At 53.3% G+C, this 27,645-nt stretch overlaps 1 protein-coding gene across 3 annotated transcripts; it reads left to right on the top strand.

Annotated features, from left to right (window-relative positions):
• The first annotated feature begins 1,894 nt into the window (after positions 1-1,894).
• Positions 1,895-19,056, top strand: CASC3 (CASC3 exon junction complex subunit). Of its 3 annotated transcripts, none has more exons than XM_054014199.1 (14): positions 1,895-2,119; positions 4,838-4,865; positions 5,277-5,314; positions 7,749-7,907; positions 8,001-8,152; positions 8,656-8,832; positions 9,266-9,963; positions 11,919-11,983; positions 12,250-12,364; positions 13,224-13,322; positions 14,424-14,638; positions 16,094-16,216; positions 16,383-16,459; positions 17,246-19,056. In XM_054014199.1, exons 1-13 carry the CDS (start codon positions 1,895-1,897, stop codon positions 16,416-16,418), a joined length of 2,130 nt encoding a protein of 709 aa, XP_053870174.1. In that variant the 3' UTR covers positions 16,419-16,459; positions 17,246-19,056. The 3 variants fall into 3 exon arrangements, 2 of the variants coding, with proteins under 2 accessions (XP_053870174.1, XP_053870175.1); XM_054014200.1 differs by having other exon boundaries at positions 16,396-16,459; XR_008443283.1 differs by having other exon boundaries at positions 16,094-16,459.
• Positions 19,057-27,645: the final 8,589 nt, after the last annotated feature.

Consider the following 27,645-nt stretch of genomic DNA (forward strand, 5'->3'; position numbering starts at 1 on the left):
TATGTTTAAAAATTTAAACAAATCAAATTTTTTTTACAATAAAATAGAAAAAAAAAAAAGTACGTTTTTGTGGTCACATTTGTCTCAAACCCTTATACATGTCTTGTTTGGAAATTTTCTCAGACCTAATTAAAAAGTGCCTCTCTTGCCTGCTTGGCGCCTCTCATGGAAATGAGGTTACCAGTTTTAGAAATGTCAGCTGCTGCTGTAGCTGGCTTAGAACTATGGATTGGAAGAACCGTCTATCCTTGAGGCCTTGTCTTTCTCTCTTTTGGCGGTGGTAGAAACTACATTAAGGATCTTTCATCTGAAAGGTTGAAGTCCTAAGCCATTAGCCCTCAATTCCAGAGCCAAATCTGTGGAACCCACTGTTCAAATGTATGAAAAAAATTAAAAATATTTCCCGAGGCTGTTTGTTTGTATTCTGACTCCAATTTGCGCTGAAAGGCTTCTGCCAGAACTTGCTTTGGCGCTTTAAAAACTGCAATGCAGATTGCCCCTTGGTCTGGGTCAGTGCGTGGGGAGTGCTGACGGGCCTGTTGCCAAACGCTAGTTTAATAAATTCTGTAGGGAGCAATCATTCCAGAGATTCACACACAGGCTCTTGCTCCTGATTAATTTTTTGTTGTTCTCTTTACAAATCTTTAAGCAAGTGGGCGGATGGAAAGGCAAAGACAGTTGCTGCTGTTCATAGATAACAGCTGAGCAGGGGGTGTACCTCAAGTGCTAGAATACCAAATGCTGGAAGAGAGAGATGAACCTATTGTGGAATATGTGGAGAATCACCTCACTTTACAGAGGGTGAACAAGTGCGTTAGGTAGATAACGGCGCACGGAAGGTGTGGTCAACGTGCCTGTGTTGTCTGTTTCCAGTGAAGGCAAGTGACCCACTTTATCATTATGGGTGCCAGTCACCTCTCTGTGTCTCCGTTTCTTTCTCTGTACAATGCGAATGACTAATTCCCTACTGCCCCGCACTTAGTCTGAAAGGCCCAGATACTCAAGGATAGTTGGGAGTCCAGCTCCCTCTCATTTCAGTAAGCACCTAAATACTTTGGAACTCCTACTGAGTTTAGGTTCCTAACTACCTACGAGGAATGGGGCCACAGTTACCAGCATTTGACACTAAGCCAGGCCTCCCTAGCTTTCCTCACTGGAAAATGATATGTGGGACAATGTAAGGAGTATGAAATGGAGCTACCAGTGGAAAAACGTAGGTGTATGTGTGGTTGTGCAACATCCTGCAGGAAGGGAGGGGTGTGTGTGTGTGTGTGTGTGTGTGTTGTCGTCAGTGTCCCCATCTGTAAAATGAGCATAATGAAACCTGTGTAAATAACATGCCCGGCTAACACTCGATCGCCCCCTTCGCTTGAAGTGGTCTCCTGCAGCATGTGTGAGCCCCTTAACGGTCTGCCCCGCCCCCGTGTATGTAGCATGCTGGTTCCCAGACCCTGCATCTGACACTTGTCCCTTGCCCCCAGAGACATGGGTCCAATGCTTGAGGGGCCCCCAGCCCAGCCCCTGCTCCCCTGCACCAGGGCCAATGGGGGAGGGGGGGCAGTGGGGCTCTTCGCACTGCAATAGGGCCTGCAGAGGGAAGGGGCAATGATGTCACACCAGCATGACGTCAACGTGCTGTGATATGACGTCATAGCACCGCCCCGCAAGGCGGGGATGGGACCGCCCCCAGCTCAGCAACTCCTTGGGGGCGGGGCAGGTACTCTTGCAAAGCATTCTGGGAGCAGCGGAGCGGGCTTCCCGGAAATAGAATTTTGATCCCTGCAGGGAGGGCCCGGAAGCGGGTGGCCCCGCGGTGCATCCTGGGAGCTGTAGTCCGCTCGCCGTCCCGTCGGTCTCCGCGCGCTCCCCACCCCACCCCCCCAGACCCTCCAAGATGGCGGACAGGCGGCGGCAGCGGGCCTCCCAGGACAGCGAGGACGAGTCCGACTCGGCCGCCTCCGACAGCGTCGATTCCCCGGCCGGCCCGGTCCGCTCCGGCTCCCCCGCCTCGCCCCCGCGACCGGCCCGGAGCGTCGCCGGGACCCTGCCCGCCGGGGGCCGGGTTCGCGGGCCCGAGAGCGCGGCCGGGGCCGCCAAGAGCCCGCAGGAGTCCGAGTGTGTGAGTGAGGCGGGGGGGCCCGGGGCTGGGGCGAGTCCGGACGGGGCTGGGGGGCGGGGGGAGGCCCGGGGCGATGCAGGACGGGGCGGGGGGGAGGCCCGGGGCGATGCAGGACGGGGCGGGGGGGAGGCCCGGGGCGATGCAGGACGGGGCTGGGGGGCGGGGGGAGGCCCGGGGGGATGCAGGACGGGGCTGGGGGGAGGCCCGGGGCGATGCAGGACGGGGCTGGGGGGCGGGGGGAGTCCCGGGGGGGATGCAGGACGGGGCTGGGGGGCGGGGCGGAGGCCCGGGGGGGATGCAGGGCGGGACTGGGGCGAGTGGGGGCCCGGGGCGATGCAGGACGGGGCTGGGGAGGTGGGAGGCCCGGGGCGAGTCAGGACGGGCCTGGGACGAGTGGGGGCCCGGGGCGATGCAGGACGGGGCTGGGGGGCGGGGGGAGGCCCGGGGGGGATGCAGGGCGGGACTGGGGCGAGTGGGGGCCCGGGGCAAGTCAGGATGGGCTGACAGCCCCACAGGGCAGGTCTGTAAAGGGAGGTGCCTGGGGCAAGCAAGTGGTGTGAGTGGGTAGCCTGCCTCCTGGTCCTTTTCTTAAAACCGAAGGCAGTTCGAGGGAAGGGTGTTAAATACCACCTGGGGCATTTGCAGCCTAAACATAACACCAGTGTGGCTTGACTCTGAAAGAGAAACTCATGATGCTGAAGTTAAACTCCTTGCTGTCGAGGTAGGGTAGACGTCTTTATCTTCTGTTGTTTCTGATAATCCGAGATGGTGGTAGTGCCATGGGGAAGACAGCTTTGTTTTTAAAGTGATACTGAATTTGACAGTATCCTTGTCAACTGTGGGGTTTGTTTGTTTTTTTAATACCTTCCGTTTTCAGTTTAAAGTAATCATCCGGAACAAGAAATGTGTGGATAGACACCATCTATGGATGGGCCCAGCATCCTAAAAATCTTGCTAAATTTCCCTCATTCAGAATACTAGGGCTGAAGTATTTAGAGAGGAATTGATTAGAAACCCTGAATTCCATCTCCTAACCCTGCCCCTTATCAGACTGATCTTTGCAGCACAGTAAGACTTAACTTTTTCTAAAGATCTTATTACCAACACGCCCCCCTGCTGTCCTTCCCGCATTCACACGCTACAGAAATGACTGAAACCCTTGAGCCAAACAGGCAATGTAACAATTAAGGGACAGACTAGTAGACAGAGTGATCCTCCTTTCACATCTTCCTACATTAGAGTAGCAGTGGAAATACTATTGGATTGACATGAAACATTACGTATCAATGATCCTTTTTCATTCCAGGACTGGGTCTTTCCTCATCTCTCTTTCCACTGTAGCAATAAAGATTGTACAGACTGTGTTGCTCAGGTGATTTAGTGCAGGTGGTCTGGGACTGGACTTTCAGATTAATAGCGCTATCTGGTTGGTCCACAACCCTTTCTCGTGAAATTTTACAGCTAGTTAGCAAAGCTTAATGTGACCATCAAGACGGCAGGTCAGCGGATGAATGTATTGCTTGACCCCAAGTCAGACTTCGGGGAAATGTAAAACAATCAGGGCTCTTGAAATGGATCAGTCAGGTAAAATGGTGTTGAGGGAAATTGTGTTAAAATGTAATCTTGTGTTTTCGTAGCTTGTCAGCCCTATGGATGCAACTGTGTATACAGTGAAAACACTCTTTCTGCCTTGGCCATACGCCTTCGGTGAACCGAACAATTCTCTCTCTGGTTTCATGTTTGACACAAGAATTATGAGGATTACAGAATTTCTTGGTTGTGTTTGTCATTGTCTTTTCCTCATCAGGAGGCCAGTAGTATAACTCTTGGGGGTTGTATTTGTTCTGGTCTTCCTCTTGTTCTGTAGATTTTTATGCACTCTTTTAGGATTTTGCTCTGCCCACCTGTCCAATCTAATTGTTCTTCCTATGCAAGTTATAGCCATGTATTATAGTATCTTGTCATTCCATCAGACCTATTATGTCACATTCCTATTCTGTTTTCAGACATGTTCGCCGGTCACCTGTTTCTGCTTTTAGGCTTCTCATTAATATATAGACAGTTTTTTATTTTTGATCATGAGCCTATTTTATTAAATTCCTTAGTCTGATACTCTGCTACGTTTCTGGAATTTACCGCTGTGATCTGATCTCCTCTTCCAGTTCAGTCTTAACTTCCGCCCTATTCTTTACTGGGTACAGAGTAACATTTATATTTCTGACATCTGTAGCAGATGCGTGTCTGAGTTGAGCGCTCCTCAGCCCATGTAGGGTGGGGGAAAGCGACTAAATAATCCCCCAGTTACCTTCTGAGCCAGCAGTCTGGTTCCAGTTTTATGAAGGGAGCCCATTATTTCTGTGTAGGCTGCCTCTTCCCCAAAAGATCCATAGTGACTTAATACACTGTTAACCCCACCTCGTCACGCATTCCCTCAGTCTGGCTGGCCCTGTGCATGGAACTGGATGCATTTTCAGGAAAGCTATTGTACAGATTCCTGGATCTATGTGTGTTCTCCTTGAGTGTTCTAAAATTTAGCTTCCAGGATGGCTCTCCTATGTCTCCCTTTATCATTGATCCCCATATGTGTCACGGCCACAGGCATCTCCCCGGCACTTGTCTAGATGTTTTGTGGGGTCAACCTGATAGGCAAGTGACTGAAATGTTCCTGGTCACTACATACCCGGTAATATGTCTGTGTGTTTCTCTCTCTCTCAATAGGAAAGTGAAGATGGCATCGAAGGAGATGGTGAGTAATAAGTATCTTTGGTCTGTCCTGCTGGAATGGAGAAGTGAGAGATGAAAGCATAGAATTCATTATCTATTAAAAATGCATATTCTGAGGCCACTTGGAAAGGCCAGTTGTCTGTCTGCTTCCCCTGCTACAGTCTGAGAGCCTGTTCTGTTTGTTTCCTCTGAGGCATGTAGCGCTGGGCTAGATGGAGCATTAGTCCAGCACTGGTTATGCTATTCAGCTGGGAGATTGAGGACCAGTTTAATATTAATGCTTAGCACGTCTGTGGTTTGAATACTTTGTGTATCTGTACACTGGATTGTTGATGAATGATGCTCTAAGTGTTACAGTTCAAAACGAATTCATATTTGGAGAAAGCGCCACTATTGCAGCATTTATGCCAAACTTCTGCTTTCTCTTCTCTAGCTGTTCTGTCGGATTACGAAAGTGCAGAAGACTCCGAGGTGAGTGTATTCTTTATACTGACACCTAGAATAGTCTTCAGAGCTTTTTTCTTGCATCATCTTAGCACAGAAACCACCAGCTCATATGCCTTGCTGGGTCCTACTGACCCTGGCTGGAGAGTTTCCCTTTGTCTCAAGAAATGGGATGACAGGCAAGGCTTTGCATCCAGCCTGTGTGGGTACTTGAGACTGGCTATGTTGCATAAATTGTCAAATGGAAAATCCCACTGAGCGATATCAAGTTTGTCCCTCTGGCCAGTGCAGTACTGTAGTATATTATCTTGGAACAGGATACCAAGGGCAATGGTGGTCAGCACTGGCAATTTTTAAATCCAGATGGGGTGTTTTTCTAAACACTCTGCTCGAGGAATTATTTGGGGGCAGGTCTCTGACCATTGCTGTCCAGGCGTTCAGGTCACATGGTCCCTTCTGGCCCTGGAATCTGGGAATCTAGCATTTTGTCTAGCCTGCCTTAAACTGACCAGGTCTCTGGTCCAAGAGCGGCCCTGCCAACAAGCAATACTAGGAGACTTAAAATTAAGGTCTGGCTCCTCTGTGGAAGCAAATGGTGCAGATCTGGGGACAGATTTGAAAACGGCAGCAGGAAGTAAAGGAAAGGGGGATTAGAGCTCTTGCTATGTCTTGATTAGCTGTAACTCAGACATAAATATTGAACTTGAAAATATTCTTTGGCTGAAAGAGTCATACAGATGCTGAGCTGCGTCCAGTAATGTGGCCTGACCATTCACATCTCACAAAAGAGAACATTTCTTCTCAAAAGCAACAGAGTCCTGTGGCACCTGATAGACTAACAGATGTATTGGAGCATAAGCTTTCGTGGGTGAATACCCGCTTCGTCAGACGCATGTAATGGAAATTTCCAGAGGCAGATATAAATATGCAGGCAAGAATTAGTCTGGAGATAACAAGGTTAGTTCAGTCAGGGAGGATGAGGCCCTCTTCTAGCAGTTGAGGTGTGAACACCAAGGGAGGAGAAACTGCTTTTGTAGTTGGCTAGCCATTCATAGTCTCTGTTAATCCTGAGCTGATGGTGTCAAATTTGCAAATGAACTGAAGTTCAGCAATTTCTCTTTGATTTCTAGTCAGTAATTCCTTCTGTTTGTGTCACTGAGGACAGCCGGTTTGTTCAGTAAGGCAGCCCTGATTGCAAACTGGTCTAGTGCTCCATGGACACTTAGTGTCTGACAATAGAACTAGGAGGTTGAAGGATGTTTTGGGAAGTTTGGTAGTGGCCATGACCACCTGCCAGCTGCGATGTAACCATGGCAGTTCTAGTGTCCAAACACTTCTCCCCTGAGGTGTATGGGGTGCTGCATAGCTCAGTGAAACCTTTCTCAAATTGAGCAGTGGGGGAGATGGGGGGGAGGCAGAGAAAGGGGCGGGGAGGAGGCTTGCTTAAAGTACCTAGCTGGGCATGCCGTTGCTTCCGTGTATCATTCCCTTCAGTGAATGTTCGGGGGCTGCTGCAGGCTCCAAAGCCAGGTCAGAATGTGGACGGGGAAGTGGGCTCTGAAATCATGAGTTCTTCCCCTCTCTCCATAGTGTGCCCTTTCCGACTTCTCAGGAGAAGACTTTATCTGCAGGGACCTGCGTTCAAACTGCAGCTAAATCTCTGGAAAATATAGATATTGGGTCTCTAGGGCCCCAGTAACCATAGCTCCAGAGCAACTGAACTAACTCCCAACACTTTAATGTACTGGCCCTGCTGTGTGAGTTAAGTACGGCTCTCTTCTTCCACTGTACCTAAATATAATGCAAACTCCCTGTTTCCAAACATACATAAAAGGAGCAGCAATTGACATGTGAACACGCAGTATGGAAAGAGAAACTAGAGCAGTCGTCTTGTTAATCGTTCAATACTATTTTTAGTGTCGATTCCAGTCAGAGCAAGGCTTGCAGTCTCCCGGAGGGTGAAACGATGTCAGACTCTTGCTAACAGAGTGCTTGGAGTCAGCCAACCATGCAGTTCCAGGGAGTTCAGAAACCCAGCGGTGGCTGGGGCCAGCCCTTCAGTGGGGGAAAGGAGAGGTAGTCATGTGAGCAGCAGAGCCTGATGGCATGAGCTACCCTCCTTGGTAGCGTCCCTCACGGTGCTGTACAAATGGCTCCGTGGTGTAGAGATCAGAGGATCTGGTTGTGCTGTGATTTTCTTCGACATTTGCTCTGAATTCTTCTAGAATCTGTGACTGTTGGTGGCCTAGGATTGCTCTGTGGTATTTGTGGAGAAAGGAATCAGTCTGGTCTTCCCTTCCTCTGTGTTAAACGGCTGGCCCTCTTTAGCACCGGCAAGAGGTACTGGATAGGGGGCTGTCCGGAGCTGTGGAGATATAGGCACGTCGGCTATAACTTGCTGGGGAATCTGCCGCTAGCATCACGTGTCACCTTGTCTCAGCGATTGGGTGTTTGTTTTCAGGCCGAGGAAGGGGAGTACAGCGAGGAAGAAAGCTCAAAGGTGGAGCTGAAGCAGGAGAGTAACAATGGCAGTGAATCCACAGGAAAAGCAGAGAAAGGGGAAGAGAAACCTGACCCGAAAGGTGCTGTGACTGGCGAGAGGCAAAGCGGGGATGGGCAGGTAGATATCTAATGTGTGCTGTGGGGTCCCTGGGTTGAGGCTGGCTGTCCGTAGAAGGGCTGCTGCAGTGTAACGATTCTCTGATTTTGATAGGAGAGCACTGAACCGGCTGAGAATAAAGTTGGGAAAAAGGTCCCCAAGCACTTGGATGACGACGAGGATCGGAAGAACCCTGCGTACATACCCCGCAAAGGGCTCTTCTTTGAACATGATCTCCGAGGACAGGCCCAGGAGGAGGAAGTCAGGTAGGTAAAACTCATGAAACTTCCTTGGGTAAAGAGAGGTTGAGTCCTGAGCCAGCACCTAAAACATCCCAGCTCTTGGCTTCCGTGTTAAATACTTGGCAGACTGGGAGATTTTCTAAGACTTGTGAGACGTGGCCATGTGGTGGCCCAGTTGCCTAGTGGTAGTGTTCTGCCAGGACTGGCTTTGGTTCCACGTGCTCCTGAGGATGAAGCAGAGGCGGGTGATGCTACGGAAGCCTGAGCTGAGCCCCTTTTGCTGAGGTAAAGGAGTGCTAGTGGCGTGTTCCCAAGAAAACCCTCTCTACCTCCCCGAGCTGGCAGGGCAGTGACTCCCTGAGCCCTGAAAGTCTGGGAATGGAGTTGGGGAAGGGGAGATGTTCCACAGCCTCCCAGGCACACCCCTTCCTAGAAATAAGCAGCCTTTGTTTGCATTTTGTACGGTCTGGACCATCCATGCCCATTCCACCCACGTATCCTTGGGTCTCTCCGTCTTCCTGCTCCAGGCCGAAGGGTCGTCAGCGAAAGCTTTGGAAAGATGAGGGCCGCTGGGAACATGACAAATTCCGGGAAGACGAGCAAGCCCCCAAAAGCAGGCAGGAGCTGATTGCGCTCTACGGCTATGACATCCGGTCGGCTCACAATCCCGACGACATCAAGCCGAGGAGGATGCGCAAACCACGGTGAGTAGCCAAGGCCTTAGGGAGGCCAGTCAGAAGGCCCCTCGTGTACTGGGGAGAAAGATCAGCCTTCTTGCAACCACCGAGATGTTGAGCGTCAAACTGGGAAGGACTTGAAGGCGGGGGATGAGCAAAGAACTGATGGGTGCATGATGTTCTGCTGCATCCATGTCAGATTGAGGCTCAGGCCTCTGGGTATCCGGGCGTCTGGGAACACCTTGGGGAGAGGGCTGCCTTGGCGTTGGGATTCTCTTATTACTAGAGAGTGGAAGCATCGGGCTCTGGAGGAAGCCAGCTCCAGGATGGGCAGGTAGAACAGGTGTATTGCCTTTGGGAAAGGATCTTAAGGGGTCATTGCAGCCCTGGTGCTCATAAATACCTCCCAGTGGTGCAACTCAGGGGTTTGTTTCTGATCCTTTGCGTTCCTCCCCTTAAGGTTTGGGAGCCCTCCGCAGCGAGAGCCGAACTGGGCCAACGAGAGGCAAAACAAGCCACCAAGACCCCAGGGCTCTGATAGCGATCCACTGCCGACACGAACCTTCATCAGCCGGAACTCCGCGGGCATGGGTAGGATGCCCCCAGCCAGGAACTTTCCAAGGATGGGTGGCTACAAAGAGAACCGTCCAAGCTACCGAGCTGTGGAAGCAAACAGCCAGCACCTCTCTCGAACAGGGGAGCAGGCTAAACACGAAAGCAGTTACCGGGCAAGGCGTGTTGAACAAGCCCCGGAGAGAGACCCCTCTCCTGAAGCTGAGATTGCGCATGTTCACAGCAGCCCTGTCAAGAAGGAAGAGATCATTTTGGAAAGTCAGACCCCAAGTACAGACTCTGTACAGCCACCACCAGATAGACCCATCGAAAAGAAATCCTACTCCCGGGCAAGGAGGACCAGGAATAAAGTTGGCGATGCAGGAAAGCTGGCAGATGAAGTCCCGCCTCCAGAAGGATTGACGCCCGTGCCTCCGAAACCAGTGCCGGTAGTGACGCCCCCTCCGCCTGCAAAGGCCGGTAGTTGGGAGACACCAGTAGAATCCAGCGTGGATGGACTCGAACAAGACATGACTCAGTTGAATCTAACCGAGCAGACCTGGACCCAAGGACAGCCTCCGTTCATACAGCCTCGGGAACTTCGGGGTAAGTGCCATGGGCCACTGGGTTTTCATTGGTTTTCCCCACTGAATGCAGCACGGCTCCTGTGGCAAGAAAGGTCTGTTAATCAGAGCTTGAGGGATAGCTTAATTGCTTGGTTTAATAACAGAAGGATTGTGAAACTGCTCATTGACTGAAGGACGGACTGGATGACATGATGGTGGGGAAATTAATGCGTGTAAACACAAATGTAAACTTCTTGTAGGAGCTGAAGGGCTCTGAATGTGCAGTATCTTTTGAGAGGAACTAGAGAAAGACTTCCAGGTCCTTTAGGACATCTGCCCAGTGCAAAGCAGCTGTTAGCAATGGGGTGGTTGAGTGGATTAAGCAAACAGTGTGTGGAATGTTGAGCAATAATGACACTCTCCTTGGGAGTACTATGTTCCACTATTAGCCGCCTCCCTGTTGATAGGAGTGGAGATTGAAATGGTCCCAAAAAAGGTGTTTGGAGAGAGCTGGTCAGGACTCATGTAATGACAAGAGATTCCCAACCCAACCCTCCAAAATGAGGGTTATTTAGCCTGGAATTAGTAACAGGAAATAGGTGGAGTAATTTAGGGCTGGGGAGAGTATGATAAAAACGGATCATTCCCTCTCTTGCCATGTCTCATGTTGTGAGAACAAGGGGATACTCGGTGCATCTGGGACAAACAGAAGGAATTTTCCTCCTTTTGTGTACAACATTCCGTAATTAGCTACGTGTAGCCGGGTTTGGCTACTGCCAGACTAAATGGACCAATGGTCTGATTGGGAATGACACATCCTCCGTTCTTATGCACTGAGCTTGGGTGCTAGGCAGTTTCTCCTGCTGCCTAGAGTGGAATCTGGCAGGATTGAAGCAAGGGCACTCCTGGCTTGTCTACCCAGGAAAGTTAGACCAGCGTATGAATGTCTAAGCCAGAGAGCTGAAGCCGAGGGCTGACAGCAGAGGGGCTGGGAGCGTGAGGGATGGTCCCTTGGTGAGGCTGATCTCCAGCAGAGAGGCAGTCGGGGTTCCTGCTGGGAGGGGCAGGGGTGGCTGTCCTGGCAGAGGGACAGAGGAGGACTGACACGGAGTCCGGGGGTGGTGGAAGATGCTGGAATGTATTGTGGAATGGCTGAGAGGATATGTGATTTTAAGGACTGCTTGCAGTGGGGTGATAAATGGACTCTTGGGATTTGGGTAATTTACACTATGATTTTCATAATAAACCGGCTCCAAGGAAGGGCCTTATTGAAGCAAGAGACGCTGAAGTGGAGTCCGTGGGTTACTTGAGGGGGGAAACTGAGGCAAGTGCACTTGTGGCGTGGCCTGCCGCATGAGGGCACTCGAGGGGAGGAGCTGGGGGGGGCAGGTTTACCCTATGACACTGAGATTGAGATTTTACATGTAGTCAGAGTTCAAGGCCAGAAGGGACCTCCCAATCTTCTAGTCTGACCTCCTGTCACAGGCCACCCACCTCACCGCAGCCACACGCTAACCCCAGCCAACGACATGAGATCGAAATATCCCAGCCCTCAGGAGACTAGATTCTTATGTGCCATAGACAGAGAATAGGGACTGGGAAATGAGAAAGACCCAGATAATCCTGGCAAGTAACCTGCATGCTGCAGGGGAAGGTAAAAACCCCCTAGGTCACTGCCCACAGCCGCAGAGCCAATCACACAAGGATAAAATAATTGTTGGAGTCCCTTTGTACTCAGTACTGAAATGCATAAAACCTTAACTTCTCTAATACTTATTTCATCATCAAAGCTCCTTATGATATATGCGTTTTCACTGAAATTTGCAAGGCATATGTTGGCATTCGCACTGCAGTACCTCCTCTAAAACAGTGACATTTTCTGTACTGCATTTCATATAAGTGGGCAGATGACTTCTAGCGATGCCTCTGACGCATAAGATTGCGTATTATTAAGACGAGTGTAAGACTTAATAACCAGCGTGTCTCTTTTCCTAGGTATTCCTAATCATATGCACATGGGAGCTGGACCACCACCTCTGTTTAACAGGATGGAGGAAATGGTAAAGCAGGGAATCTTGTATGGAGTGTAACTTTTCTTTTTAGTAATTTTAAGTCAAAGTGTTGATTTGGTTCGGTGCTTTAATGGTTTGAACCTGGCTGTGGCACACCATCATTTCTCCTTTCGTTGGGTAGAAGCATTTGTCATTTTGGTTTTTTTAAGCCGAATGTAGGTTTCCAGGTAGGTTGGGTGGGTAACGCTGGTTGGAGCCTGGATGAATTCCTCTTTGTAACTCAGTAGCTCACAGATGCCTTTGAACTCTTTCAGGGAGTACAGGGGGGCCGTGCAAAGCGTTACTCATCCCAGCGTCAGCGGCCACCAGTTCCAGAGCCTGCTCCCCCCATGCACATCAGCATCATGGAAGGGCACTATTATGATCCACGTGAGTGACCCCTGCAGCTCTAGTTCCTCTTCTCTCAATTCTTTAGCACACTCAGAAATGAGCTTTCAGTGCGGGATGTGGGTGGGGTTCCCAGCTACTTAAGAAGCTGCTCCATCAGTGGGAAGGGATATGTGGTGTTTTGGTGCAGACATAAAACCAAGTTAATTATTGGGAGCTTTTCATGAGTACCCGAAGAGATCCTTCCTCTTGAACGGGACATGGTCAACTAGTTCTAGATCCAAAACAGAGCTGGCTAAAATGTCAACGCTTAATATGAAAATGTCCATGACAACCGAGTTTTCTGGATTTAATCCCTGCCCTGGTTTGTAAAGCGCCTACCGACACTGCCTTCATCGTTGTGTGATCGTCTGCAGCTTTGGAAACTCGGACGTTGTTCTAGATCAGGAGAAGTGGAAATTTAAACTCGGTAGAAATAACTGTTTCGTTGCCATTTTATGAGGGAGAGATTGGGGAGTAAATGAGATGTTGAAAATCAGTCATTAAAGGAGGAAACTGCGTAAGTGGGGTGTGTTCCATTCGTAGGGGATAGCTGGGAGCTCTCCCTCGGTTGGAATCCTGTCGGGCAGGTGATCCCATTGCTGGGTGGCACATGCAGTTGGCAGTGTTTCTAATACAATCTATATGCATCCGAAGAAGTGGGCTGTAGTCCACGAAAGCTTATGCTCTAATAAATTTGTTAGTCTCTAAGGTGCCACAAGTACTCCTGTTCTTCTTTTTTTCTAATACAACAGTGCTCCAACGCTGTGGCTCTCTTTGACTCCTGTAATCAACGTGACTCTCGTTACAGCAGAATAAGCTAAATAACTTTTGTTTCCTCGCAAACCGTTTTCTCTTGCAGTACAATTCCAGGGACCAATCTACACACACAGCGAGAATCCTGCCCCGTTGCCCCCCCAGGGTATGATTGTACAGCCAGAAATGCATCTCCCACATCCAGGTGAGCCACTGTCTCCCACCTCCCTGCCCTCACGAGCAAACTTGCTAACCTTGCATTTGAGGAAGGTCCTGTCTGAGCACAGGCCTGGGAATCAAGGACTCTCCTGTGTTGTAATCCAGCTCTGATGTAGATTCCCTCTGGCCTGGGCCAGGCATTTAACTTCTGTTTCCCTATCTGTAAAATGAGGCATACTCACCTACCAGCTCGTGGCTAAACCAGTGGGCATCTGCGTTGCATTTTGAAAATGGAAAGTGCTATGTGAAATGTTGCTGATCTGTTTAAGTCTAAAATCGAAGGCCCTTCGGTTTCATAGCCATTTATGGCAGCATCTCTAACATTGAGATGAAGGTCAACAAAGGCGTGTATCCATTTCTTAGGCATTGTAAGTAAATCTTGCTCTCTCCCATGGTGCTGCCATGAATAAGTGACGTGATCTTTGTTAAATGTCATATATATCCATGTAAATACGTTTTGCTAACTGCTGCATCTCCTTTGCTTATGGCCAGTGCAGGTCCAAGCCCACTTGAGGGTGTCTTGGAAACTTCTGGGTAGAACATTGCTAGTTTTGTGCGGAATCGTTGGCTAAGTCACGTCCCCGTTTTAATGAAGCAGCCCGCCCCCCTCCTCCTGGATGGAAACGCTTGGCACCTCTCTGACCCAGCAGCAATTAGATATGAAGGATCCCAGAAATCAGGGAGGCAGCAGGTCTCTTAGACTTGCCCCAAAGGCTAATGTGGGATTGTTCCCCCGTAGTAAGTAACTTCCTGGTACGCTGTCCACTCCGTTTTAACATGAGCCACATGTTGGGAGACTCACCACTTTCTTGGAAAACTGGAGGCCACTGTCAGCCTGCTACTACTAGTGTGTGAACTTTCCTGTCGTAAACGTGCAGCAGTTAGTCTGTCGTGATCGCGTGCCAAGAAGTCTTTCGCAAAGTGCTCTTGTTCTATAAACCCTGCTTATTAGGATAGCGCAGGTCAGAGCCAGGCTAACCCAGAGACGCTAATTTACTTTGGCAACCAAACAATCCCAGCCTTTTCCGAGGATGCGTTGGTTTCAGAGGTGACGTTACATATGGATTTATTTTGTTTCGCTTCCTAGGTTTACATCCACACCAGACACCGGCACCTTTGGCTAACCCTGGCTTATATCCTCCACCAGTCTCCATGCCTCCTGGGCAGCCACCCCCGCAGCAGCTGCTCGCACCCACCTATTTCTCCCCTCCCGGAGTCATGAACTTTGGGAATCCCAACTACCCCTATCCCCCAGGAGCACTCCCACCACCACCTCCTCCCCATCTGTATCCCAACACACAGGTGAGCTGGCTAAAGCACGCTTCGGTTGTCTTGAGCAGGAGTTCTTTAAGCATGGAGCGATGGGATCCTATCCTGGATGGCCTTTGAGACGGCCTGGGGTAGCAGCTGGTCTCCCTGCCATGTGGGATTGCTCCCGAGAGGAGGCAACGCGCTAGGTTATTAAACAGACTTTAAGGTTAAATCTTAGTAAAGAGCATGAACGAGGAAAGCATCTCGCTTCCTACTCAATTTGGGGAACAGAAGGAGCCTGATCCGACCTCCCTGGTTCTCCCACACTGGGACTGGAATTGGAATTGTAGTTATAAGCGCCCTGATGCCATGTGGTGGTTGTATTGTTTGGGCCAAGAATTTAAATTCTCTACCAGGCAAGAGAACTAGGAAAGTGAAGCTGCCTAGAAGCACATTAACTGGCTGGGTCTGTTCACGGTCCAAGCTAAGCCAGGCACAGAGAATTACTGGTTTCTCTTTTAGAGCCAACTTCCTTTGGTTTGTCAAACCAAGACAGCAGGCTGGGCATGGCCTGGTGTTTGTGATCTCAGCAGTGTGTGAGCCCAAAGGCCACATTAGGGCCAGGAAAAACCTCTGTGACATCTCAGTCCCAAAGGGTTGGGAAAGGTTCTTGTGAACTGCTGGAAGCCAGGTGGGGGCTCTCTTTTAACTGCCAGGCCTGTACGTCCACTGACTCAAGTCCTGTAGCCATAGAGCGTTTGTCTCGCTTGAGGGCCTGACTTTCTGGGGGCGTGTGAGCTTTTCCAGGGCATCCTGCTAATGATCAGAGTTGTGGCAGGTCACAACCTCCCATCATTGAGGCTGTCTTGCAAATGGCACAAGGGTGACACTCAGTGGCAAGACAAAAGAGGTGCAGTTTCTTAACCCAGCCTAAACCGTTTTGACCTTTCCCTTCTCTGCTGGTCTAGCTGAAGAGAGAAAGATTGATCTGGAGTGAGCACAGGACCCCTGGGCTCCTGGACGTGATCTGGGGATGATGGGGAATGATCAGCCACTTTGAGCACAGACCAGTTGCTAATTTGAAGTGGGAACTTTATATGGTCTACGCAAAAACCATTCAGGGCATAATGACCCCTTCTGAGCTTACCACCTAGGAATTGAACCAGGTTAGGTGTAGACTGACCCAGTCAGACAACTAACCCTGGCAGCAGGGCCTCTACCAGTGACCCCGGGCAGTCTGGGCAAGCCGACAGCGAGAGGAGCCCACTCCATTGCAAACTCCTTTTTCAGGTATTTGCAGACAAAGCGTGGCATTCCGCAGCGCACCGTGAGCCCTAACCGGCCGTGCGCCGGGGGCCGCTCTGCTCCCCTCTGGCTTTAGAGGACTTGGTTTTGAAAGCTGGTTTACACTCTAAAGAAAGCCAGGCCGAACCCTGCCAACACCTGGGCAGCTGCAGCTTCGCATGTCAGGAAGAACTAACCCTTTCCCTTCTTTGGGGGATGCAGGCCCAGGCCCAGGTGTACGGAGGGGTCACCTACTACAACACTGTCCAGCAGCAAGTACAGCCGAAACCTTCACCACCACGAAGAACATCCCAGCCCGTGACTATCAAGCCGCCGCCTCCCGAGGTACTGACCCCTCTGCCGTGTGCTGCTGTGGGAGACCATGTAGGAGCCGTTTTCCCAGTGGCCTGCGATGTCTCTCTCTCCCCCCCTCCCTCTCCTCCCTCAAGAAATGTGTTGTTTTCAAGAAAATCTTCAACTGTCTAACTTTTTGACGTGTCCCAAACTCCAGCTTCTCGTTGCAGGTTGTAAGCAGGGCTCCAGTTAATTTGAGTTTCTAAATACTTTAAATCTAAACCCACGTACAAAGTAAGTCCCAAGTTGACTCTTGGTTTCCTTTTTGTTTAGAGAAAAAAATACTTACAAAATCCAGTTGACTTAGGAAATTGTGATTTCTCGAGAAAAATAAATGCTGACGCCTTGACCGTGTAGACGCTTAAGGGGCAGGTTTAAAGTCTGTACAGAGATGATGAGACTCAATTCTCTGCTGAGTACCATTTCCCCTCTCCAGTGCTACGCACTTGTGTGTGTGTGTTGGTGTCCAGTGCACCGTAAGAGTTTAGTGAGCTTCGGTCACAGCGTGCCCAGAATCACAGGCTGCTGTTCAGGGTCACTTTCCCTGCGTCAGGAGGAGAGGCAGCATGCGCTAGAGCAGAGGGCTGGGAGTCAAGACCCCCGGGATCGATTCCTGGCTCTGCCACTAACTCACTGTGTGACCTTGGGCCTTAGTTTTTCCCATCCATAAAATGGGAAGAATGTGCACCTTTGTACAGTGCTTTGAGATCCTCTGATAAAAGGTGCTTCCGAGTTGCCTGACGTTAACCAGTAACCGTGGGGAAATCTCAGGCCCCAACTCCTCACTGGCCTATTTCACTTCACCACTCTGCAGACAAAGTTTGCTTTGGAGCGAGATCCTGGAGGTTGAATCTGGTGGCGCGGCCGAGACAAAGGGTGGTGGGAGGACGGTGGCTGCTTTCTAGTGCCCTGGTGTGGGGACCGTTTGGCCCACCTAGGCGATAGAAGTAACCCTGTGCAGAGAGCTTGTGAATGGTGTGAGGAGCGCACTAACCCTGTGGCTTGCATCTTCCCCTCTAGGGCAGCGCAAGTGAAAAATCAAAGGAAAGGAGCAATACGTAGAAGTTCCCGCACCGGAATCGGCACCGCCAGCAAGCAGGAAGCTCTGACTCCGAAAAGTCCCCTTCTCCGTGCTTAGGTGAGGCCAGCGGACCCCCACCTGCAGCAGCCTGCCGCATCAGTATTGTGCCCACGGCCGGGCACCCCTCCCTCGTAAGAGTTTCGTGGGGCTCTCCTGCAAACCACCTCTTTCCCCACTGCCCCCATTCACTGGGTCATGGAGGGCGTTGAAATACTGAACACAAGGGTTGCTCCCTAGTTACCAGTTCTTGTGATTCTCCTCCCCCCGTTATTAAATGTTTGACCTTTTCCCATCGTAGCATATTGAATGAAGCTGGCTTGGTTCTGTCCTAGTTTTTTGTTTGAAAATGAACTGGGCCTTTCTGTTAAGCTGGGTATAGGAGTCTCTGTTGGTCAGGTAGCCAGGAATGTAATCGCCTCCCCAAGGAAATATCTGATGTTACTTTGTTTCTTCCGCTCTGAAATTAGCAAGTTTATTTCTGACATTGTTTAAGCTTAGATGTCTGGGAAAGGGCGGCTGAGTGTTAGCAGCCTGACAGGAACGCGCTGGCCGTTCGGTCACCACGTAATTTAGAAGCTCCTCCTCTTTCTTTCTGGAGCAAGCCCTGCTGGTAACTGTGTTGTGGGCAGTCTCTGTGGTCCAAGTGTGTGCAAACTCTCAACCTGAAACAGACCGGAAGCGGCATGCGCCGAGGCAGGGCAAAGTCCAGTCTCTGCTGCCCCGCCAGTGCACGCTGCTTCCGGCAAAGGCAGAGTTCCTGCTGCCTTGGGATTCTCCAGTAAATGGGACCCAAAGAGGAGCATGCGGCTCTCCAGGCACGCCCTTGGCTTTCTGAAGAGCTGTGCTCTTGCTTGCAGGCTGCTTTTCCCTCAGCCTTGTTCTTGGGCAAACCGGCTTGGCGGGATGAGCCCGTGTACAGTTTGTACCCAGCACTTGGGTGTTGCTTCTGTGTAAATGCAAGGTGATGCAACCAGCCTTAACACATCCACTTCCAAGGACAGGCCGCTTGGTCTAATCCCCAAGGAGGAACACTTGCTGTGCACGTACCAGAACTTAAATGGGTTCCTCCCCCTTTGGCTCTGAAATAGCAAGAGAGCCTTGATCCCTGTTTTAGGAGTCTGAAGCCTGGCCCTGCAGCACTGTGGTTGCTGGAGCAGCCTGGCTTGCCCACGCTGCAGTGATCTGCTGTCGCGTCTCTGCAGCATAGATCCTGCAGGGATCGCGCCACCGCTTCCAGCTACCCTTGAGCTTGGCTTTGGCCTCTCAGCTGTTTGCAAATTGCGTGAGGGGAACTTGGCAGACGGTTGTGAATTCAGCTCTGGACGCGTTGGGGCAGCGTGCGTCTGAGTCGTTCAGCAGGTTACTAACAAGCAAGCGGCGTCTTGGCCTGTGAGGGAGCGGGAGGAAGATCCCCCACCTGCCTGTTTCGGGTTGAGATCTTTTCACGCAGAGGTGGCTTTCGAACTGAAGTACTTTTTTGTTGGTGTTTGTAATTTAACAACCTTTTGTACTTAGTTGAAATTAACTCAAATGGCATTTTAAAAAAATCCTTTACATTTAAAATGTAACTGTTCCTCTGCCTTAAGGCTGAAATGTCTCGTGTAACATATCGGTCGCAGACTGACATTCTAGACCTAACAACACTGTGATGGCTTTTTTGTTTTGTTTTTGTTCCTGTTCTTTTGGAGTGCACACTTGTAACCAACATTGTAATGACTTGGTGGAGATGACAATACATCTTAGAAAGTAACTAATGCTCTGGGTCTGTCTTTCGTGCTGCTTAAAGGTGGTCTCTGCAATCGTCTTGCCAAGAGACCTGGTATAGAGCTGTGGTCGTCTGGAAGGGCAGATGTCCCCTCTGCCATACGACATCAGAAACGCTTGGAAAACAAGTATTCGAACCACCCTGATTTCCGCCTCCCCAAGCTTCTAGCACCGCTGGAAAACTGAATCCCATTCTTCCCACTTGGTGAAGCTCCCCTCTGCGCTAAGTGCCATTTTTAATCCTGCAGCCACTGCCCTCTCCCTCCAGAACTTGAGCCCTCATCCCCTCTGCTCCCTGCGTGAACGATCAGCAGAACAAAACATAGCTTCCCGCCGTGGTTGGTTTGTTGCATCCAGGGGGGGCTACAAAACAAGAGCGCGGCGGAACAACTGCTGCGTAGGTGGTGCTGAGCACACAGTTTGCACAGCGCTCGGCAGGAGAGTAACGACCCTGCATCCCGCGCTGTGCTTCAGTGGAGCATTGCAGGGCTGGCTGGCTGGCACGCCACTGGGGCCGGGCTTCCGCTGGTGTCTGGGATAAGTTGGTAAAGAATCTGAGCCGCGGAGACAGCTCGCCCTGGGCTGTTCGGCTGGGCCCCCGTGAGAGAGGCACTGAGGGTCCCTTGGGGCCCAGTGTAGGAGGAGCGGGTGGGATGCTGGAGGGGGGCAGAGCTGAGAGAGGCAGATGAGACGGGCAGATTTTAAACCTCTCTTCCTGGAATATTTTAATGGGTCTGGCGCAGAGGTTCCCAAACGCTGATCTGTGGGGAGCAACTGGGTCACGGGGGGTGGGCTCTCCTTCTCCACAGCAGTGATGGCTGTAGCTTAGTCTAGTGGAACATTCTGCCGACCTGGGGGGGTCGCATGTGTCCGTAACACGCCCCTTGAGCAAGACGCTTAACCTCTGTTGACCCTTGAGGCCAATGGCCTGTGTTAAACATGAATTGAGACCCCTTCTGGGCGTGCAAACAGCTGGCCAGCAGAGGGCAGCAGGGGCAAGCGGAGTTTTGTAGCCCTTTCGAGGAGAACATAAGAAGGGCCAGACTAGGTCAGACCAAGAGCGTCTCTAGCCCAGCATCCTGTCTTCGGGGGTCGTCTTTAATCTCTCCTCGTATGGAAGCTATTCCAGACCCCTGATCATTTTTGTTGCCCTTCTCTGCACCTTTTCCAATATAATCTATCTGTTTCTGAGATGGGGCAACCAGAACTGCCTGCAGCGTTCAGGATGTGGGCCTACCATGGGTTTATGTAGTGGCATTATGATGTTTTTGGTCTTCTTGATCCCTTTCCTAATGGTCCCTAACATTCGGTTTGCTTTTTTGATTGCCACTGCACACTGAGCGGACGTTTTCAGGGAACTGTCCATGACGACACCAAGATCTTTCTTGAGCGGTAACTACTAATTTAGACCCCATCATTTTGTATGTGTCGTTGGGGTTACGTTTTCCGACATCCATGGTTAAGAACGAGGGAATTCAACGTGCAGAGAAGGGTTACTAGAATGATCAGGGGAATGGAGAACCTACCTTACCAGAGGAGCCTTCCGGAGCGTAACTTGTTTAACCGACCCAAACGATTTCTCTCTACGTACAGCAGAGGGGAAAGCACCAGGGAGAGGGAGGAGTTAAGGGACATCGTTGGCACAAGGTAAGAACAAATGGCTATAAACTGGCCATCAATACGTTTAGGCTTGACTTAGATGATGGTTTCTGACCATCGGAGGAGTGAAGTTCCGGAGCAGCTTCCAAGGGGAGCAGTGGGGGCAAAGAACCAAACACGTTTTAAGGCTGAACGTGAGACGTTTATGGGGTTGATATGATGAGGTTGCCTTCAATGGCGTACGGCCCATCCGTGACTGCTACTAGCAAATATCTCCAACGGCCGGAGATAGGACACTAGAGGGGGAAGGCTCAGAGTTACTACAGTGACTTCTTTTCCAGGTGTCAGACGGTAGTTCTTACCCACATGCTCAGGGTTGCACTGGTCACCATATTTGGGGTCAGGAAGGAATTTTCCCCCAGGTCAGATTGGCTGAGACCCTGTGGGGGACTTCCTCTGCAGCAGGGGGCACGGGTCACTTGTCGGTTTGAACTAGTGTAATTGGTGGATTCTCTGTAACTTGACATCTTTAATTCCTGATGTGAGGACGTCAGTAACTCAGCCCGAGGGTCTGGGTCTGTTACAGGAGTGGGCGGGGAAGGTGCTGTGGCCTGTGATGTGCCGGAGGTCAGATGGTCCCTGCTGGCCTTAAAGTCTCTGAGTCTAATACTTTGCACTTACTAACATTGAACTTCATCTGCCCGTTTTCTCGCCCAGTTGAGTGAGGTCCTTTGGTAGCTCTTCGCAGCCATCTTTGGACTTAACGACCAGGAGTCATGTTGTATCAGCTGCAAATTTGGCCACCTCACTGCTCACCCCCTTTCCCAGATCATTAATGAATGTGTTGAACAGCACAGGTCCCACTACAGCACCTTGGAGGACCCCCGATTATTACTGCGTTTTCTGCCTTTGTTGCCTCTCTAATCTCCCTGAGCATTTCACAATCACTGGCACCATCCTGATCTGGTGGTCGGTAGGATATTCCAACGGCTCCTCTTTTGATTCAGGTCTGGAATCTCTACCCCTCGAGCGCCTACGGTGCACTTAGATTCATTGAAGGTTTTTCCCTTATTTGACTGGATGTTTTCTCTCACATACAGTGCCGCTCCCCCACCCCCGTGACCTACTCTGTCATTCCTGCTTATTTTATACCCTGGTATTACAGCGTCCCATTGATTATCCTCATTCCACCGGGTTTCCGCTCTGCCTGTTACAGCAAACCCCTCATTTAATGCCCTGCGCTCTAGTTCACCCCTCGTCGTCTCTGGATTTCTAGCACTTGGACGTGTTGCCAGTTCAGTTGCTTGCCCTCCTGTGTGATATTCAACAGCAACGCTACAAGGGGCCGTTCCTCCTCTTAGCAGGTGCTTTTCAGGTCACGAGAATCGGTTCTGTGAGCTGGCAGTGCCCCTAAGTAGTTATTCAGCTGCCTCCTGGACATGGTCGCAGGAGCTATGTTAGTTCTTACCTACAACTTGCTTCCTTGGCTGGGCCCTGCTGCATGGGCGGAACTCGGGTGTGTGCCCGACAGACCAGAGCGGCTGCTGTGGCCAACACAGACACCACCAGGGACGGGAGCCAAGCCACGTACGCTGCCCGGCTTGTTGGAAGGCTGCTGCTGGTAGCCAGCTGTTGAAGCCGCTGGAGGTCCTTGCAAAGCAAGCGAGGAGCCGGGCGCTGGCAGCTAGTGCTGATCTCTGCACCCTGGCACTGTCTCACAGTGCAGCCAGCCTGGGGTGCTGGGGTGTGGGGTTCCCTGTCCTTTGCCCCGCCTTCGGAAGGGCCCATGTTGAAATGCTGCCCAAGGCAGTGATGAGCAGACCCGGAGCCGTGCCGCTGCCGAGCGCCAGTAAACATGGCAGGTGGCCCTGCTGCTGGAATGAAGGCTTGGCACGTGCCGGGGGCCGGGCAGGCGGACGGCCCCTCCCAGGAGCATTCCGGGCAGGCCTTGCCCTTTCACAGCAGCTGAGGGTGTCTTCCCTTGCATGGGCTGCTCCAGGGAGGGACTCATGGGGCTTTCCAAACAGAAGGGTAAACAGCCCGAGAGGACAAAGAGCTTGTTCAAAGGAGCAGAGCTGGGCTGTCTAGACTCCTAGCCCTCAGGTTTGCCTACTTCCATGCTCCATCCCTGGGCAGGTGTAGAATGAACCCAGGAGTCCTGAGTCCCAATCCCCTTACACTCTAACCACTAGCCTCCACTCCCCTCCCACAGCAGGAGCTACAACCTCTCCGTTCATTTCCTGCCCCCTCCTCCAAGCCTGGCCCGGCCAGCACAGCCCTTTCCTGCGTCGCTTCTCGCCCACCCGCCAGCTGCGCGGAAGGGAAGGTGACCCACGACAGGTGTGACGGCAGGGCCGAGGCATGCTGGGGCGCTGCGGAGGAGAGCAGGGACAGCAGCACCTGTTCTCGGATCCCGCTGAAACCTTCGGCTGTTGTTCCTCTCCCCCTTTGGTCCAAAGCTTTCCTGGCGCTGCCGCTGGCGAGCCAGCTGTGGAAAGGGGAAGTGACTTGTCCAAGAACAGAACCCAGGAGTCCTGGCCGCTCAACCACTCGACCCTGCTGCTCGGTGAACTGGGTGAAACTGCCCCTTCTTCAGCAGGCAGTTGGGGGTGACTGGGCCGATCTGCTGGCTGGCTGTGACGTCCCGGCTGGGGCCAGTCCCGCTTGGCAGAGCCCCGCTCCACGCACAGGTGGCTCCGAGCTAGATACTGCAGAGGGCGATGTGGGAAACCCTCCGGAGCGCGGCTGTTTGAGGATTCAGGCAGCAGCTTCCCTGGGGAACGCTGCGCCTCCCCCGAGTGAAACCGGGCTGGCCGGGCACCTCTGAGAGATGCGTTAGGGTAGCAGCCAGGGGCTGGGGCTGCACAGACAGCCCTTTCCCCAGGGAGCTTACAGCCTAAATACAGGAAGGGCGAGAGGGGAAACTGAGGCACAGAGGGGTGAAGGAAATTTGCCCAAGGTCAGTGGCAGAGCTGGAATTAGAGTGGGTGGTGGGCCCAGCTCTGGGAGGGGAGTGGGGTCTAGTGGTCAGAGCAGGACTTAACTTCCCTGGATTCTGTCTTCCCAGCTTTGGGAGAGGAGTATGATGAGGGGGTTAGAAGTGAAGCCACAGTGGTTTGTGATCCGTTTCTACCATGGACTTGCTGTGTGACTGTGCTGCTCCCCCTGTCTCGGTTTCCCCACCTGTACAGCCAGTTAATGATAGATTGTCAGTGCTCTGCAGCGGGGCCATCTTTCTGTTCTGGGTTCGTACAGCACCTGGCACGGGGGGGTCCTGGGCCATGACTGACCTACAGAAGAGCTGTGGAGAAGTATTTTTCTACAAAGGCTGATCTTGTTCTCTGAGACCGGAGGGTAAACTCCCCTTTTCACTCCCAGCACCGCGGCGTGAAAACGAGTTAAAATTCTCGCTCACACAGAACATTTTCCCGTCTTGAATGCTTGTAATTTCTCCCTCCCACGCACGGTCTGTTGTGAACGGTGCCGTGGAGGCTTCACACTCAGCCCCCAGCTCCCAGCCGCCGGCTGCTTTTCATTGCTTGAGAGAATTGAACATTTCATGCGCGGTTTGGGGGGCAGATTCTGTTCCTGGCTCCGTAGGAGAATTAACAGCAGCCAATAAATCCGTTTGCAAAAGCCCCGAGCCCAGCCATGCTTTGGCAGGGCGGGGGTGTTTCCCGCGAGCGAGGGGTCAAAGCACACTTGGGGGGGGCAGCGCTGCTGGCTTTTGTTCCCAGCCGCGCTGTGGTGACCCAGCGCCTGTCGCGCTGCGTCCGTTTCCCCTCCCTCTGTCTCGGCTGCCCTTGCCAGACGCCCACGCAGTGGGGCTGGACTATGGTGGGAGCTGAGCAGGGTGGGTCTCTGCCCTGCTCCTGGTGGGCAGGTGCCTCCATCAAAGTCCTGGGCCTAGAGCTCCTGGGTCCTCCCCAGCAGCTGCTGGCAATGGCCCGTGCCCCCTGTGCCTACTCCCCGGCCCCCCCGGGTGCTCAGGGCCCAGCCTGCACCCTCCCCTCTGGGCACGAAGCCGGGTGCTGTCTGGGGGTTGGGCTGGCAACTCTTCCCCAACGCCCCAGCACCATCTGCGCGGCAGGCGGCTCTCGGCTCCCATCTGCGGCTCAGCTGGCATGTGCTATCGCCCCTGCTCCTTCTCGCCACGGTGTGCAAACCCGGGGGCTCTGCTGACCCGCTGAGGAGGGGGGGCGCTAGGGTTAAATGCAGGCGAGTCCCTGGGGAAGGGGCTGGAGTGGGGCTGAGATCAGCTCCCCTGGGTCGCGCTGGGCTGAGACCTTCCACCCCACAGCAGGTAGGAAGGAGGGGACCTGCTGGCCTGAGCCCCCTCCCTGCCAGGGTGCAGAAGGTTTTGGGGGGTGGGGGGCAGAGGTGGGGTGGCCTGGGGGGGGCTCTCTGCAGCAGTGCAGCTAGAAGCTGAGCCAGGGGCATGAGATCACAGCGCCTCCCCCCGGCTCCAGCTGGGTCCCTCCTGCAGGGGCTGGGGGGAAGGGGTGGGGAGAAGGGGTGCGTCAGGCCCAGCCCTGGGGGGCTCCGGCTGGCATCGACAGGCAAGGCGCTTTGCTCTCGCTCCTTTTCCCGAGAGGAGGTTACCAAGCAACCGGCTTCACATGGCAACACACAGCACTGGGAGCTGATGAGATCTCCCGGCTCCCCACCACCACCAGTCCCAGTCCGGCTGGCGTTTGGAGCTGGGCAGCGGGGCCCTGGAGCATGGGAGCGAGATGTTCCCTGCATCCCCCCCACTGCCCATGAGTTTTTCTCCTCAGCACAGCGTGGGACGGGCCTGCGGAACTCACTGCCGCAGGCTGGAGGCGGATGCTGTGCTGGATTCAGAGGGTGGCAGGGCCCGGGGGGGGCAGATGTTTGGACCCGTTTCTTACATCAGACCTGCTATCACTGACTTACCAGGCTGAGTCCCCCTTTCTGTGGGCAGCCCCGGACTGGGGGGAAGGGGGCAGTCTGGGGGTGCTGCAGGGAGGGGGCACCCTGACTGGCTGTGATGTGTCTCCCCCGAGCAGGTGATTGACACAGCGGATAACTGCTCCCCCCGCTGCGGCATTCACTGCCACCCCCTAAGGGGCCTGGGGGCTCCAGGCCTGGTTCCAATTGCTTGCTAGGCCCCAGGCGGGCTCCAGCTTTGGTTGATTTCCCAAAATACACCTGGCCCCTATCTCTGTACCCTGCGCTCCCCCAGCCTGGCTGGGCTGGGCTCCTGGGGTGTCTGTTTCGCCGGTGCCTGGAGCTGGTGAGTGGCACGGTGTCCAGCTCTCATGGTTTTGGTGTGAGTCTCAGGATAATCATCATTTTCCTTAAAGCTCCAGCTCCTGGACCCAAGTGGATCTGGGCTGATCTCAGCCTTCCTTCTGACAGAGCCAGTAAGTTCCCAGCCCTCGGGGCTGTGGGAAAAGCTGCAAACAGGGACCCCAGAGCACCCTAAAGGCTCAACACGCAGAAGGCAAATAAAGAGCCCCCCAAAGCTGTTATTTTTACACCATCTCTGGGTACGGGCTGTGGCCTGGTGGCTGGGTTCTTGAGCAGGTTCTAGATCTGGCAGCACCCTGGCCCCAGGCGTGAACCCCGGTGCGCTGCCCTGCTCCCTGGGCGTTGGGAGGGAGTGTCAGCCTGGCTGGGGCCCTCTCAGGTGCTGGTTGCGGTGGGTAATTGGAGGCTGGGTCCATGCCCCCCCCCACCCCCCCCCCCCGCTCATTAGTCCGGCCCCGCAGGGGGTGCGGGAGGCGACCTGCTGGCAGGCTGGCCTGGAGCAGGGGCGTGGCCGGGGCTCCCTGGGGCAGGGCACAAGTGGCTGCAGCGCCGACATCAGCCGGGTGCCCTGTGCACGACCCCGCTTGGCCAGATCCTGGAGCGGAGCTGAGCCCTGCGGCGCAGAGGGTGGGGCCTACGGGAGCCGGGCAGGCACTAATGGGATTAGGCGGGTGGGCTCATGCCCGGTGCCCGGCCCGAGTGGGAGGGGCTGGAAGGCACAACAGGAATGAGGAAAACTGGTGGGATGGGGCTGGGGCGCAGGGGGTCAGGAGCTGCTGGGGCCTGTCTATCCACAGGGCAGGGGCAGGTAGAGGAGAAGGGCAGGATGTGTGTGCACATGCCCGGGCACACGCACACACATGGGCACATCCACACACAACCCCCCCACACACACACACACCATCTAGCTGCTTCCTCCCTGCCCTGGCCGGCTCGGGGGTGGGGTGGGGTCTCTCTCTGGCCCATTTAGTCCATGAAGGCTGCTGCAGAGGGGACCTTGCATCTCTGAGGCCTGCTCACCTGGCCCAGCTCCTCACCCTGGCCTCGGGGCTATCACGGCCTAAAGTGGGGCCCTGTTGCGGTCAAGGTCCCGGCCACCCATCCCTGGACCTGCGCGGTGGCTGCTCCAGGGCAGGAAGTGGCCCCCAATGGCGTGAGCCCCACGGGCCGAAGGACCCCGTGCAGGAGCCAACGGCCTGGGTTTTGTTAATGTTATTTTGCAGGCGAGGGGCTTTGGGGTCCCTGAACTGCGGGTGGATGGAGCTGGACGGTGGTGACCCCCAGGGCTGCGGGAAGCAGGGGGGTGCATTGGTCGCTGTGGGTCTGATCGAAGCAAGCCGGATCCTGGTAGTAAATGTTACCCCCAGCCCAGCCCCTCCCCTCTGCCTCCCCCCGAGCGGCCCAGAGAGCCCTGATCCCAGGTGCCCGAGCCGCCGTGGGGCTGGGGAGCTTTGGGTTCAGAGCCTGTCTCTGGGGCCCTACCTGAGCCACCCACTGGCGAGGGACTGGAATAGCCTGTTGGCTGGTGTCCCAAAGGGCCCCCTGCCAGGGCCGGGGCATCTGCCACCTGGGGCGATGTGTGAGCCAACAGCTGCTGTTTAACCCCCCGGTCTCCGGGAAGCGGGTTTGGAGGGTGCAGTGAGCTCCCAGGCCCCTCCCCTCCAGGGGTGTCTGTGTCCTAGACCACAAATCCCGGCTGGTG

This window comes from Malaclemys terrapin, chromosome 25 (genome assembly GCF_027887155.1).
Source record: "Malaclemys terrapin pileata isolate rMalTer1 chromosome 25, rMalTer1.hap1, whole genome shotgun sequence".
NCBI lineage: Eukaryota > Metazoa > Chordata > Testudines > Emydidae > Malaclemys > Malaclemys terrapin.